Consider the following 15815-nt stretch of genomic DNA (forward strand, 5'->3'; position numbering starts at 1 on the left):
TTTAAATGGCTTACTCAGTACTTACTGAGTGAAAATAATACTTAACTTTTAGGTGTTGCAGAGTAGACACCTTTGAGAATGTCAGCATTCAATGCAGAATAAATTCCAACAGTTTTTGTATATAATAATGGTATTATTTCATTACCCACTGTCATATTTTGTGTTTAATTTATAATAATAATAACAATAATAATAATAATAATAATTATTATTACCTAGCCCACAGCTCACAGGTGAACATTTGTCATTTCCCTAAATGAAAACATGCACATGTCATAACATGCATGTTATGACATGTGCACGTAAAAGGATCACATATCTTTCTTAGAACTGGCTAGTACAGTTACAGACGGTGGAGTGAAACAGGAGACTCAGTGTGCACCAAGCGGTTTCACTGACTCACTTATGTAAGCATACTTTTTTTAAGCAGACCATTGCATAACAATATGTTGAAGTGGCTCGCAGTGAGATTGCATGCAAACACATTATATAATTAGAGGATAGAAACAGTAAAGATTAGACATTTCATAGCTAATTTGCATGTTTTGTGAAACTAATCTTTAAGCCTGCCCCTAATCATGTGAGTATAAGAGTGCAGGACCAGCCCCACAATGTCATCTCAAAGAATGGTTAGATTTGATGTCTTGCTAAATAAAGGATACCTTTGCAGGCAGTGACGATCCTAGACTCTGGGGGGCCCCAGGCAAAGAAGACCATTGAGGCCCCCCCCCTCCCCCCACACACACCCCACCACACCCCCCAAAAAATGCATTCAGTCAATTCAGTCAAAAAATGCATTCGGTCAACTGTGCTATTCAAAAACCATCATTTATTAAAAAATAATAAATAACAGCACAGTAGTACAAAAGAAGGAGCAACAACATCTAAATACAGTATGTAAAATCAAATAAATCAAAACATTTCTCCCCTGTTGTCCTCTCTGCTCCTCTCATGTTTTCTTGAGGTTTATTTTTAGGGTCTTCTTTAATTTTCATCAAAGTTATATCATCAAGCTTGTAAGCCTCAAAGTGCTTGAGAGTTATCCCAAATGGACTTTGGCTTTTCACATTACAGTATCTTCACAATATCTTACAATATATTCAACATTACAAAATCTTCGCAATACAATTTCTTTTTGTTGACATTCTAGTTGGACAAGATTTCTCTTTTCATCAAAGTTACGTATATTATCAAGCTTGTATTTCTCCCCTGTATTTGTCCTCTCTGTCCCGCTCTTGTTTACTCACCTTGTATGCCCTCGGCTGAGGACATTACCTCGGAGTCCTTCTGTTCCACAGCAATCTCCTTCAGTGCAGACAGTGCACCATCTCTGGCATCTGGTACCGCACAGCCTTCACACTCCAGTTTTCACTGACGGCGCACTAGTGCCTTTATGCTTTATGGGATGTATGACTTTGCAATTGTCACTGCAAAATGCGCCAATATGAGTGGCCAACGGGGGGGGGGGGCGGTCTGCCTTTCTGAGACGTTTAAGGGGGTTTATAGCTGTCATTGCAAAATGTACAGTGCCAATATATATGTGTGGCCATCGGGGCCCCTTTTCCCACGTGTATTTTGGGGGCCCCAAGCAATTGCTTGGTTTGCCTGCCCTGACGGAACGCCTCCATTTGCAGGGCATGAAACTTGAGGTCAAGGTCACTGGACATAGCACTGTCTCTCTAACAGCGAGGATACGGTAAGCCTACATATACAGCTGGAATAAAAGAAAAGCTTTGCATTTCTCTCACTGTAAAATAGAGCATTTCATTGACAGTGTCTTACATAGCAAGACAACTGCAATAAGCAATGTAATACAACACTTTTCCTCTTTTGCACTACAGTACAATTAATCCCCGTTTTCTGTTGTAGGGACCAGTGTTGCCCGTGGACTACAATATCCATAAATCCCTGCTTAACCTCACAGGTGATCTCCACCCACCGTCTCACCTGACACTTTAACTGTGTACATACATCTACCGATGCCCTTGGACACATCTTAAGTGATGTTCCTGGAATCATCGGGTGTTTCGGGTCTTTCAACATATACCCCCCTCCAGATGACACAGCTGGGGCTGATTAGACCCCAGCTTTTGCCCAGATAACTAGCTATTTATGACTCCATGCCTCTCCTCTTTTGAGCCACAGCCATCTTGAGGCTGTCTCTGCCGCATTGGTGGTACTGCAGATGGCTCTCCTCTTACGCTCTCCCTTGATGTCCAAATCTCTGAATGCTCTGACTAAAGAACAGGCTGTGAATCCTCTGCATCCGACCTCCACTGGGAGGCACCTCACCCTCCATCCAGCCTGTTGGCAGCTGCTGACCTATGTACTTGGTGGGCTTCATTTCAAAGGCCTCTTCAAAGCGATCTTCTCATGGGACTGTCAGCTCCAGCAGCACAGCTTGCTTAGTGGACTCAGACACAAGGATGATGTCTGGTCGCAGGGCGGTGTCTGCAATATAGTTGGGGAACTTCAGCTGCTGTTCAAGTTCCACCAACAACTGCCAGTCCTTGACTGAGATCAGGATGGCTGCAGATGTTCTTTTAGTAGGTTTTGGCTGCTCCCCTTCCCTGACAAAGTTGATGGAATGCTTGGAGGGTTGGGACCACTTCGCCCACTCAAGTCCAGTGCTGATGGCTTCAGCTATGGTCTTCAGGACCTGATTGTGCCTCCACCAGTACCGTTCCTCTCTAAGTGCCTTTGTGCAGCAGCTTAGGATATGCTCCAGGGTTCCTCGCTTGGAGCACAGTGGGCACACTGGTGACTCTGCTTTGCCTCATATGTGCAGGTTTGATAGGCTTGGAAGCACACCATATAATGCCTGGATGAGAAACTGGATGCGGTGTGGCTCAGCTTTCCAAAGTTCTGCCCAGGTCACTTCCTCTTGACCGTGTTCTCCCATCTTGTCCAAGCTCCTTGTTGCTTCATTCCCATGATTTATAGGTTCTCGTCTCCACCATTGTTGCTCTCACCTCCTCCTGAACTAGGCAACACCTTTCCTTCCCTCTGATGGTGTTCATTTGGGGAGCTGGAAAGGATCCTAGCCCAGCTTGGCTTCATGTGACCACGCCCACCAGCCACTCGTGATGCAGCCATGCCTCTGCTTCCTGAATAGCTTCCTCTGCCATCTTCTTCCTGCCAGTCCTCACTTGGATCCCTGCTTTAGCCACCCTCAGACCACTCGAGTCCCTGTACTGGATCACCTCTCTGGCTCTTGTTACCTTGAATTCCTCCTTCAAGGATTTCAAGGGCAGTTACAGTTTGTTGTGGTGACTGTAGTGTGCAATGCTGTTCAGGCTCTTTTGCTGCCCTGGCCATGTCCTTAGGTGGTTGCTGACACTCCTTTCTAAGGTCTCGACAATTGAGATCAGAACTACATAGACAAGGAGGGGCCACAGGATTCTGACAAGAATGCCATGTTGATACACCCAGGCTTTGAACTTCCCAGGTAGGCCAGACTTGTCCACAGATTTCAGCCAGCCATCCAACTTGGTGCACATTGTCTGGATGGATGTCATGTTCTTCAGAGAGCTGTCAAAAACTTTGTCTAAGCTGTTGACTGGCTTCTCTGTGATGGTTGGGATGGCTATGCCTGTGATCTTGAACTGGAACTTGTCCTCCATGTTCCCTTTCATGCACAGTCATTGAGCAGCTGTCGCTCAGCAGGCTCAGAGCCCTGGTGCAGCATTTGAGTGCCGCTGCTGCCAGTGGCAGGAAGAGCAAGGCCAGATGATGCCAACGGTGGCAGCTGTCCAGACTGTCAGCAAAGAGCAGAGGTTGTTCCTGTTGACCACGCAGCTGTTGATGCCCCGTGTGCTGCATCTCCAAGATATCCAGATGGTCCATGACTCAGTGGGGGCAGGGCACTACGGGAACGCCAAGACCTTCCACTGCCTCTGGGGGCAGTTCTACTGGCCTGGCTGTTGATGAGACGTGGAGCTGCATGTACATTGCTGCGACTCCTGCAATCGCCGGGCCCGGGCTGACTCCCAAGTGTGGCAGAAGAGGGCCTATGACACACGGTGCTTCAGGCGGTCTGTATGCCAGTGGCGACAGCCTGGACTTTTCAGGGACTATGTATTGGGGGTGTGAATTGCCCTCACACTTCCCTTGTTACTTGAGAAAAGTATCATTCACTATTCAGTTGCACACACTGATCCACATAGAGCTTGGTAGACAAACCATCTACTTTTCTCCTGTCATTTGCGCCGTTCTCCTCCCTTTTCCCTCTAACCTGCCTTTGGTGCTGTCAGGCCAAATTGTGTCTGGGCTGCCAAAATGTGTCCGGGTGACGTCATCGCAATGGAATCATAGCCTTCTCGGTTCATGAAAAGTCCGGTTGTTTAAAATAACATTTCGTGACCCTTTTTGGGGGGGGGTTGCTAGCTACCTAGCTAAGTTGTCATTGAAGTTAAAAAACATATAATGGCAAATATTGGACGTTTCATTTTAATGGAAAATAGGTTTATAACACATCTTTACTGAAAATCTCGTCCACTGGCTACATAACGCTAACAACGTGATCAACCAGTAGATGAACTTTCGACTAAAAGTATGTTTTGTGCTTTTTGAAAAACATATCCTAATAAAAACAATTGCAAATTGATTATATATAAGGTGACCCTGCGCATGTATTGTACGATGTGGCCAAAAAGAGTACACTATTAAACCTGTTTTTGCCTGCAATATTACGACTCTACGAACTAGAGCGAGAGAGGAATGTCAGGAATGCGAGCTGTCGCGATTGTATTGCGATGACGTCACCCGGACACATTTGGGCAGCCCGAACACAATTTGGCCTGGCAGCGCCATTTCTTTACCGCGTCACGCGTGCAACAACGCACGTGTGCACACTCATACACGAACATATATACTTCCATGTCCACGCCTCCTTTCGGTGCGCGCGCACGCACACACGCACGTAATAACTGCACAGCCTCGCTACCTCATATCACCTTTTATGGCTTGATCATTGCATTGCTTGTCAGTTATTAATGGTAACTGATTCGGATTAGTGGATTTTCTTTTTAATTGATTGTTCTAATAAATTGTTTTCATTGAAGTAAGTCGTCCTGCCTATTTTGTGACAGTACTCAGTGAAGCCATCCTCTGCCAAGTAAAGGACTCCAATTGGTGCAACGTTTATTCTTCCATCAACTTAACGGTTCAATTATAACTATTGAACACCAAAACTAATGGTTAATAGTTTTATGAAACTGATACAATGAAACTGATTTGATTATTCCATCAATTTTAGCAGTTTAATTATAAAATTGTAAACACCAAAATCACTGGTTAATAACTTTATCAGGTTGATTTAATGAGACTGATTTGATAATCATGTTGCACCTACACTGTTACAAATCACTGCCAGTAAAAAAAACAAAAAAAAACAAAACAACACAAGACAAAAAAAAAACCCCACTCATGATGTGTGTAATTTATTTCAATCTGTACAGTCTTTCATAGAGATGAGACAGTGGAAGCCATTGAGCTGACAAAGTTAATCCTGTCAATTCAAAGCTGTTAAAGAATTTGATCAAAGGAATACAAATATAAATGACAAAACCACATCTTTAGACAGTAAACCCTACTTTTCCACAAAATAACTGAAACATCCAAAAAAAATTACAGAAACGCAAAATCTATACATAAGTAAGGACCGTGATACAATAAGTTAATACCCCCTACAGGGAACAAAGAAAGTTGAATTAGTTCATCTAGATACAGTGTTTATTGACAGATACGTTTCATCACTCATCTAAATGACCTCTAAACTGACTGCAGGTATCCCCACCCTTATAAACAATACAGTTGCATAACGACTGAAACCAACGATGTTTCATATGCAAATATGGGCGTGACCATTAACTAGAGTTTCAATTGCCATGTGTACTATTCATAGAGGATTTGGGAATGGTTTGCAATCACAGCATTGTAAGATGGTGATAGATGTACTCATAGGGCCCCCCTCAGTTCCGGTGCAGGGATGGACGTTCCCTCTAAACACAAATGGCCTCTTTAACTCCTCGTTCAAACCAGCGTTCCTTACTATCAAGGATGTGCACATCCTCACCCTTGAAAGAGTGGCCACTGGCCTGTAGATGGGTGTAGACTGTGGAGTCCTGGCCTGACGTGGTAGCTCTTCTGTATTGTGCCATCCTCTTGGCCAGCGTCTGTTTAGTTTCCCCAATGTACATGTCACGCCAATCCTCGTGACACTTAACAGTGTACACTATATTGCTCTGCTTGTGCCGGGGGACCTGATCCTTGGGGTGAACCAATTTATGGCGCAGCATGTTTTGGGGTTTGAAAGCAACTGAGATGCGGTGTTTGGAAAGTACGAGTCAAAACTGTTCTGACACTCCCGATGCATACAGAATCACCACTGGTTTACGCTAAGGCAGCTGTTGTCCTTCTCCTCTCTTCGATCGGCTGGTGCACTGTTTGGACATCTTCCTGGCTTTGACAAACGCCCACGTAGGTTAACCACAATTAACTAGGGCCCATTTAATATGGGATTCCTTCCCTTTCCCGGCCACTGTGTCAGTGGGGACGTTGTCAGCTTAGTGGTACAGTGTCCTGATGACTCCTAGTTTGTGCTCCAGTGGATGATGAGAGTCAAACCTTAAGTACTGATCAGTGTGTGTTGCTTTATGGTAAACACCAACAATCACATGTCCCCCATCACCAATTGCACTTTCACAGTCTAAGAAGGCTAACCTGTCATTTTTGACATCCTCCCTGGTGAACTTGATGTGGTTGTCCGCAGAGTTCATGTGGTTGGTGAAATGTGGTACATCCTGAGGGTTTTTTTTGGGGGGGGGGGGTGTTCGGGTTAGGGCCCCCCCCTCTCCCAATTGTACTTGGCCAATTACCCCACTCTTCTTAGCCGTCCCGATCACTGCTCCACCCCCTCTGTCGATCTGGGGAGGGCTGCAGACCAGACTATCATATGCCTCCTCCGATACTTGTGGAGTCACCAGCTGCTTCTTTTCACCTGACAGTGAGGAATTTCGCCAGGGGGACATGGTGCGTGGGAGGATCATGCCATTCCCCCCTGTTCCCCCTCCCTCCTGACCACATGCCCCGACCAACCAGAGGAGGCGCTAGTGCAGTGACCAGGACACAGACCCACATCCGGCTTCCCACCCGTAGACATGGACAATTGTGTCTGTAGGGATGCCCGACCAAGCTGGAGGTAACACGAAGATTCGAACCAGCGATCCCCGCGTTGGTAGGCAACGGAATAGGCTGCCTTCGATTTAATTTTAACTAAGGTGTCATCCACCAATCTGAACCAATGGCTAGGTGGCTTTGATTGTTGATGTTTACTGTAAACCAACACATACTGAGCAGTACTTAAGGTTTGACACTGTACCACTGAGCTGACAACATCCCCACCGACACATTTTCCATGATTACCACGATTTTCTTACCCGGATTACGATAAGTTTCATATGCAAATTGGTGTGACCATTATCTAGCGTTATAATGGCCATGTGTATTATTCACAGACGATTGGGGAGTAGTTGCATTCACAGCATTGTAAGATGGCGTGTAAGATGGCCTAAGAGTACATCTGTCGCCATCTTGTATGTGATTTATACAAAGACACAAATGCACAAGAAAAGCCCTGGCCTTCCTAAGAGTACTGCATCCAAGTACAATAAAGACAGTGGAATGCTTATAGAAATACTACAAACTAAATGTGTGTGTGACTCAGTATACAGGCTTATAGAAGACCTGACCACTGAGCAGCCTGCGCTTCAGCTCCTTCCACAGCAGGCTGCGCTCTCTCTGAGATCCTTTCATGAAGCCACTGTTTTCTTGAGCACGGCGTGAGAGGTAGGGAATGACCTCATTGACTGGACCATATGGAACATACTTGTAGACAGGAAATCCTGCTTGACCTTTTCTCAAAACAGACAGATATGGGAAGAGACATGTTGGAATAAAGGAGCAAAACAGTTTCAAGAAGTTTTTTTTTCCATAATAAATGACAAAAACATTTAGCATAAAGTATACTGAATCACATCTGTACTATTTCCCTTATACTGTATTCACACATACACTGCAACCCTGAACTTATCTAGACTTTACCCAGAGGCAGGGCTGGATTAAATGGATAGATTACACTAGGCAGAGCATTTTTCATGGGCCCCCCCTCCCCACCCCCAAACAAGCACATTTTGATACTTTGTAAATAAACAATATTACTTTTAACTGCCACATGGTTATTATGGTTAATTAGTTAGCTATATATTTTGTTTATTATCATTATTATTATTATTATCTGTTTATAGGTTAAAATATTTTACGTTACATATTTTTAATTTAGACCAAAAGTTGATGTTTTTATCCGTCTGTCTGGGCCCCGCTGTGGCAATTAGACCCCAGGCAGCTGCCTAGTTTACTGATGCCTAGATCCGGCCCTGCCCAGAGGAGCTGTGGGTGAAAACGCAAATGTGTGACGGAAGTTCCTGAATCTCGTCATCTCTCCTATAGACATTTTCGTTTGTGTCTTCGCGTAAATGACCCTGTTCTTCACCCTTGGATGTTTGTATTCTTTCGGTTTTGCGTCAGTTGTATGATAGAAACGTCATCAACACACCCACTCACTCGCTGTGAATACTCCGGGCAATGACCAGCTCTACTCTCACATGGGCTCAGTTGGACATTACACAGACTTTGTACTTGGGAAGCTGGCAGGGGAAAGTCTGTTTAATGTCCGATCCAGCTGATTCGTACGTTTGCGTTCTCACATACAGCAGGGCTCTACAGTGCAACTATTTCCCTCGCATTTGGCCCTAAAAATACATATGTGTGAACCGGAAAAAATAATATAAGAGCACATAGTGCGAGTTAAGATTACAACGTACCCATAGTCAGTCAGGGACAGATAAATTTAAAAAGTATCGCAAAGACATCGCTAAAAAACAAGTCCATTAGTTTTTATTTTGAGCGAAAAAGAGAAAAGGAGAAAGGAGAATTCAGTGAGGGGCTTCGCAAGTATTGTTGTGTCATTCAAGAACGATTCGAATCTTTCGGGTGAATGAACTAAACTGAAAGAACTACTACCCTGTTACTTGTTTTTAGCACTTATTGTATTCACTCATTTAAAAAAACAAAAAAAATATCTTTCTTGCGCTTTTACTTTAGCACTGGTTTTGCTCTTAGATGCTTGTTTAGATGCACTTATGACCTCTGATGACTAGTAGTTCTCCTGATTTCCTACGTTAAATGCACTTATTTTGAGTCGCTTTGGATAAAAGCGTCGGCTAAATGACTGTAATGTAATGTAATGAAAGACTTCCTGAAATGATCTGCTCATTGTCTGTCAGTTCAGCTGAGCCCTCGGTCAGCTGCGAGCGAACGTGTAGCCATACAGTCACTGAGTGAATGATTCAAGTCGCTTGTTCACAGGAGGAATGGGGTGTGCTCAAGAGAGCAAATACACGGCTGAGTCGATAAACGTTGTGTCCAGATAACTAATTCAACTTTCTTTGACAGCTGAACCGAGTCGCTAACATTTAGCTGTGATGATTTGACAATATTGGTCTTGGACTGAAATCCAAATATACAGTGGCTTGCAAAAGTATTCATACCCCTTGAACTTTTCCACATTTTGTCACGTTACGACCACAAACATAAATATATTTCATTGGAATTTTATGTGAAAGACCAACACAAAGTGGCACACAATTGTGAAGTACAAAGAAAATTATACATGATTTAAAATTTTTTTTACAAATAAAAAACTGAAAAGTGCGGTGTGCAAAAGTATTCAGCCCCCTTTTCTCTGAGTGCAGCCAATTGCCTTCAGAAGTTGCCTGATGATTGCTGAATGATCGAATGTTGACTTAATGACTAAATAGAGTCAACCTGTGTGTAATCTAATCTCAGTACAAATACAGCTGTTCTGTGACGGCCTCAGAGGTTTGTTAAGAGAATATTGGGGAGCGAACAGCATCATGAAGTCCAAGGAACACACCAGACAGGTCAGGGATAAAGTTGTGGAGAAGTTTAAAGCAGGGTTAGGCTATAAAAAGATTTCCCAAGCTTTGAACATCTCACGGAGCACTGTTCAATCCATCATCCGGAAATGGAAAGAGTATGGCACAACTGCAAACCTACCAAGACACGGCCGTCCACCTAAACTTACAGGCCGAACAAGGACAGCACTGATCAGAGATGCAGCCAAGAGGCCCATGGTGACTCTGGACGAACTGCAGAGATCCACAGCTCAGGTGGGGGAATCTGTCCACAGGACAACTATTGGTTGTGCACTGCACAAATCTGGCCTTTATGGAAGAGTGGCAAGAAGAAAGCCATTGTTAAAAGAAAACCATAAGACGTCCCGTTTGCAGTTTGCCAGAAGCCATGTGGGGGACACAGCAAACCTGTGGAAGAAGGTGCTCTGGTCAGATGAGACCAAAATTGAACTTTTTGGCCTAAATGCAAAACGCTATGTGTGGCGGAAAACTAACACTGCACATCACTCTGAACACACCATCCCCACTGTCAAACATGGTGGTGGCAGCATCATGCTCTGGGGGTGCTTCTCTTCAGCAGGGACAGGGAAGATGGTCAGAGTTGATGGGAAGTTGGATGGAGCCAAATACAGGGCAATCTTGGAAGAAAACCTGTTGGAGTCTGCAAAAGACTTGAGACTGAGGTGGAGGTTCACCTTCCAGCAGGACAACGACCCTAAACATAAAGCCAGGGCTACAATGGAATGGTTTAAAACAAAACATATTCATGTGTTAGAATGGCCCAGTCAAAGTCCAGACCTAAATCCAATTGAGAATCTGTGGCAAGATCTGAAAACTGCCGTTCACAAACGCTCTCCATCTAATCTGACCGAGCTTGAGCTGTTTTGCAAAGAAGAATGGGCAAAAATTTCAGTCTCTAGATGTGCAAAGCTGGTAGAGACATACCCCAAAAGACTTGCAGCTGTAATTGCAGCAAAAGGCGGTTCCACAAAGTATTGACTCAGGGGGGCTGAATACTTTTGCACACTGCACTTTTCAGTTTTTTATTTGCAAAAAAAAATGTAAAATATCAATTTCTTTGTACTTCACAATTGTGTGCCACTGTGTGTTGGTCTTTCACATAAAATTCCCAGTAGGCAGAAAGACCCTTCAACCCAGCCCAAATCCAGGAGACAGCGGGAAATTGACAGGTTGGTGAAGGAGAGAAGACAACTGAGGAAGCAGTGGAGGAAGGCCACAGAGGGAGAGAGGGTTGGGCTTGACGCACTGCAGGCTGAAATAAAGCAGCGTTTGACAAAGCTGCGAAGAGCAGAACACCTCAGACGACAGCATAAGAGGAAAGAACGGGCTAGGACTCGTTTCTACAGCAACCCTTACAGCTTTGTCAAGAGCCTTTTTGACAGCAAGAAAAATGGGAGCCTTAGAGTCCCCATACGAGATCTGGAAGAGCACCTAAAGAAGACCTACTCTGATGTCCGGAGACATGAGCCAGTCACCATCCCGGATGACATGCCACCAATTCACCCACCTGACCACCATATGGACACAAGACCCCCCACACGGAGCGAGGTGGAGAGGACGGTAAAGCAGGCAAGATCGATGTCAGCTCCTGGGCCCAATGGTATTCAGTATAGACTCTATAAGAACACTCCTGGAGTCCTGAAATACCTCTGGAAGCTGATGAAAGTGGCATGGCAGAAAAGAGTCATACTCAGGGCATGGCGAAGAGCAGGAGGCATTCTGATCCCCAAGGAAAAGATCTCTTCCTGCATCAGCCAGTTTCGCCAGATCAGCCTTCTTAATGTAGAGGGAAAGATATTTTTTAGTGTGATTGCCCAAAGGCTCTCCACATTCCTGCAAAGAAACAACTTTGTTGATACATCAGTGCAGAAAGCCGGGATCCATGGCTTCTCAGGATGTCTGGAGCATGCTAATATCGTCTGGTACCAGATACAAGCTGCCAAGAAAGAACGGAGAGACCTGCACGTGGTTTTCTTAGACCTTGCCAACGCTTTTGGATCAGTTCCTCACAAGATCCTGTGGACGGCGTTTGATTTTTTCCATGTCCCCAAAAATATCACAGAGTTGGTCAAGACCTATTTTCAGGATCTCCAGTTCTGTGTCACAACACAGAACACCACCACCACTTGGCAACATCTGGAAATGGGCATTATGGCGGGATGCACTATTTCCCCTCTGGCATTCACCATGGCAATGGAGCTCGTCATCCGTGCATCTCGATGGGTGGTGGGAGGCGAAAGGTCCAGGAATGCCCTGCGTCTTCCACCAATCCGGGCGTACATGGATGGCTTGACCACCATAGCAACAACAAAACCATGCACCAGGCGCCTGCTGCAGAAATTCCAGGAGAACATCAAGTGGGCACGAATGGAGTTTAAACCAAGTAAATCTCGCAGCATCTCCATTGTCAAAGGCCAACTAGCAGATGAACAGTTCTGCATTAGTGATCAACCAATCCCCACAGTCCGGGAGAAGCCCATCAAGAGCCTCGGACGGTGGTACAATGCAGACCTCAAAGACACCCAGCCTCAGGCAAATCAACAACACTGCACTGCCCGGGAAGTTGAAGCTTTGGTGCTTTCAGTTTGGGCTGCTACTCCGACTCATGTGGCCAATAACCATGTACGAAGTCTCACTATCTCATGCCAATTGCTTGGAGAGGCTAGTGAACTCGCAGGTGAGGAAGTGGCTTGGACTGCCAAGGTGCCTCAGCAGTGTTGGACTCTACGGCAATGGAGCCCTCGCACTGCCAATTTACAGCCTGGTTGAGGAATTCAAATGTGCCAAAGTGAGGCTGGACATGTCCCTCACAGAATCCCGAGACCCAGTAGTGAGAGGAGTTGCTCCAACCCTAGCAACAGGGAAGAAATGGACCCCGGCTGCAGCTGTACTGGAGGCGAAATCTGCCCTCCGCCACCGAGACGTAGTAGGCCATGTTCAACAGGGCAGAGGCGGCCTTGGCCTGGGAATAAAAACACCTACCTGGCAAAAGGCGACTACTACCGAACGGCGAACTATGGTGGTTGAGGAGGTCCGCCGACAGGAAGAAGCAGCCAGATGTGCTAAAGCCGTAGCACAAGCCAAACAGGGTCGCTGGATGAGGTGGGAGGGTGTTGAAAAGAGGAAACTCACATGGAGTGAGCTCTGGAGCATGGAATCAAACAGGCTGAGTTTCATCATCAAGGCCACATATGATGTCCTGCCCTCTCCCATAAATCTAAATCTCTGGTTTGGAGAGAATCCATCTTGCTCCCTGTGTACAGCCCCAGCAACCCTCAAGCATATCTTGGTTGGCTGCAAGACCAGCCTTACCCAAGGCAGATACACCTGGCGACACAATCAGGTGCTCAGGTGCTTGGCAGCTGAACTCGATTGCAAGAGGGTTTCCATCAATGCCCAACCCTTCAACAACCAGGAAGGGCCCCGGCGGTTTCCAGCTTTCATTCGAGAGGGGGATAAACTGAAGGCGAACCCTTCACTTCCCAACTTAGGCTCACTGAACTCAGCCAGGGATTGGGAAATGCGAGTGGGCTTAGGCCAGAAGCTCATCTTCCCGACAGAGATCGCAACAACCACCTTGCGACCAGACCTCGTCCTCTGGTCCAATTCTAGCCAGCTTGCTTACATCATTGAGCTCACAGTCCCCTGGGAGGATGCAGTCGATGAAGCGTACGCGCCTAAGAAGCTGCGGTACGCCAACCTAGCAGCCGAAGCAGAGGACAGAGACTGGAAGGTGAAGGTGCGCCCTGTGGAGGTGGGTTGTAGGGGCTTTGTTGCCAGCTCCACAGCAAAAGTCCTGAGGGAACTAGGAGTCAGGGGGCAGGCCCACAGGAGAGTGATCAAAGAGCTAGCCAACACTGCTGAGAGGACTAGCCACTGGATCTGGCTCAAAAGGAGAGACGCCGTCTGGGCTGCCAGGGTGAACAGCTAACCACAGGTCACGCACCCAGGACCGATCAACCTGTGGTGGGCCTGCCTCAGCGGAGGGTGTCTTGTAATAAAAGGCCGAAACACCCTGTGATGCTGAGGTACACAACTGATGATGTGTCCTGGTGGTGGCAATGTCACCTTGGCAGACATCTCCAGTTTGATCTCCACTGAATCTGTTGCAGTACAAACACTAGGGATTTTAACAACCAGTCCTTTTTTGAATCATCAATAAAATATATTTAAGTTTGTGGTCGAAACATGACAAAATGTGGAAAAGTTCAAAGGGTATGAATACTTTTGCAATGACATTATCTTATGACATTATCTAGACTGATATGATATGTATAGACTAACATTTAAAGTACGTGCATGCATGCACGCACGCACACACACACACACACACACACACACACACATGTACACACGCACCACCATCACTGTATGAATGTGTGTGAATTGGTGAATGTGAGGCATTCACTGTAAAGCACTTTGAGTGGCCGGTAGACTAGAAAAGCGCTATCACTTACGCATTCACACACACACACACACACACACACACACACACACACACACACACACACACACACACACACACACACACACAAAGCAAAGTATGAAGTAGTACCAAATATTTTATTTAACAATTAAGTTGTCGCGAAAATATACGTGCTATGTATAATAGTGTAACAGACTGAGTGACATGTTGGTTTTTGACTGTTGCGGTTGCTGGGATTTCCGGGATGTCAATGAGCATGTTGTATGCTTGGAGGTGTGAGTCAGTCATTTTCAGTTGCCTGTGGTGGTGGTTTGGGTGAGACGGCGTACCTGTGATTTGCAGAGAGTTAGGGAGGATGTTTGTGTTGTTGTTCCTGTTAGTTCTGGAGAGTGGAGTTAGATAATAACGGGAGCCAAGCAAGTTGAGAGTGCAGAGAACTCACATAAAGGGGAAAGGTTTTGTTTTTTTGACGTTGGCTACTAGTGTTGTAGTACTCGAGTCCAGGACTCGGACTCAGGTCTGACTCGAGTCCTGATTTTCAGCACTCGTGACTCGACTTGGACTTGAGCACTTATGATTCAGATTTGGACTTGGACTCGAGCATTGACTGCATTCGGACTCAGAAGATGGAGATGAGGACTCGGACTTGTTAATTGATAAAGACTTTTTTTGTTAGTTTGTTTGTAATATGCCCTAATAATTTGGCATAAGATATTGATAGCTACATTAATACCATAACATTGATCACCACATTCTAATAGAATGTGGTGATCAATAGCTTTTTTACGGTGCCAGAGTGGAGCACTGGAGCCCACTTTGGAACTCAACTCAGACTCAATCTTGATGACTCGGACTCGGACTCAGACAATGGGGACTTGACTCGGACTCGACTCAGACTCTTCTTTGGGGACTCGGACTTGGTATCGGACTTGAAAACTGGGGACTCGAGACTCAACTCGGACTCGAGGTTTAGTGACTCGACTACAATACTGTTGGCTACAGCCCACAGTAGCCTGTGTATTGTCGCTAATAAAGTGCTAGCAAAACCAGCCCATGTTTCATAGTCTTCTTGTTGAGGGATGATGCAGTTGGTGTCAGAAGTACAAAGCTTCTCCTATGGGGTTTTTCATCGCCATTTGCCGACTTCTCCACAACATGCTTGCAGGGGACTGCTGTGACTGTTCCGTGATGGGAAAGATGCTGCTGGGGGATTGTTCCAAAATCAAGTAGGAGGAGGAAACTGATGAACGGGGACGTTATGGCGCTGCTGCGGCCTGAAGAGAGGTGGCGCACAGACAGCGGGCTAGAAAATGACAGTGAGATGGGCTGGTCACTCCGGCGACGAACTTGCCACCCTTGAGAAAACAGCGGCG

At 45.7% G+C, this 15815-nt stretch overlaps 1 protein-coding gene across 1 annotated transcript in view; it reads right to left on the minus strand.

Moving 5' to 3' along the window:
* Positions 1-5257: 5257 nt before the first annotated feature.
* prodha (proline dehydrogenase (oxidase) 1a) overlaps positions 5258-15815 on the minus strand; it is a 29864-nt gene continuing 19306 nt past the window's right edge. Inside the window, exon 14 of the mRNA XM_056290693.1 lies at positions 5258-7913. Within this exon, the coding sequence (XP_056146668.1) occupies positions 7723-7913 (191 nt within the window). The 3' untranslated portion in view covers positions 5258-7722. The remainder of the gene's footprint in view (positions 7914-15815) is intronic.

This window comes from Lampris incognitus, chromosome 12 (assembly GCF_029633865.1).
Source record: "Lampris incognitus isolate fLamInc1 chromosome 12, fLamInc1.hap2, whole genome shotgun sequence".
NCBI lineage: Eukaryota > Metazoa > Chordata > Actinopteri > Lampriformes > Lampridae > Lampris > Lampris incognitus.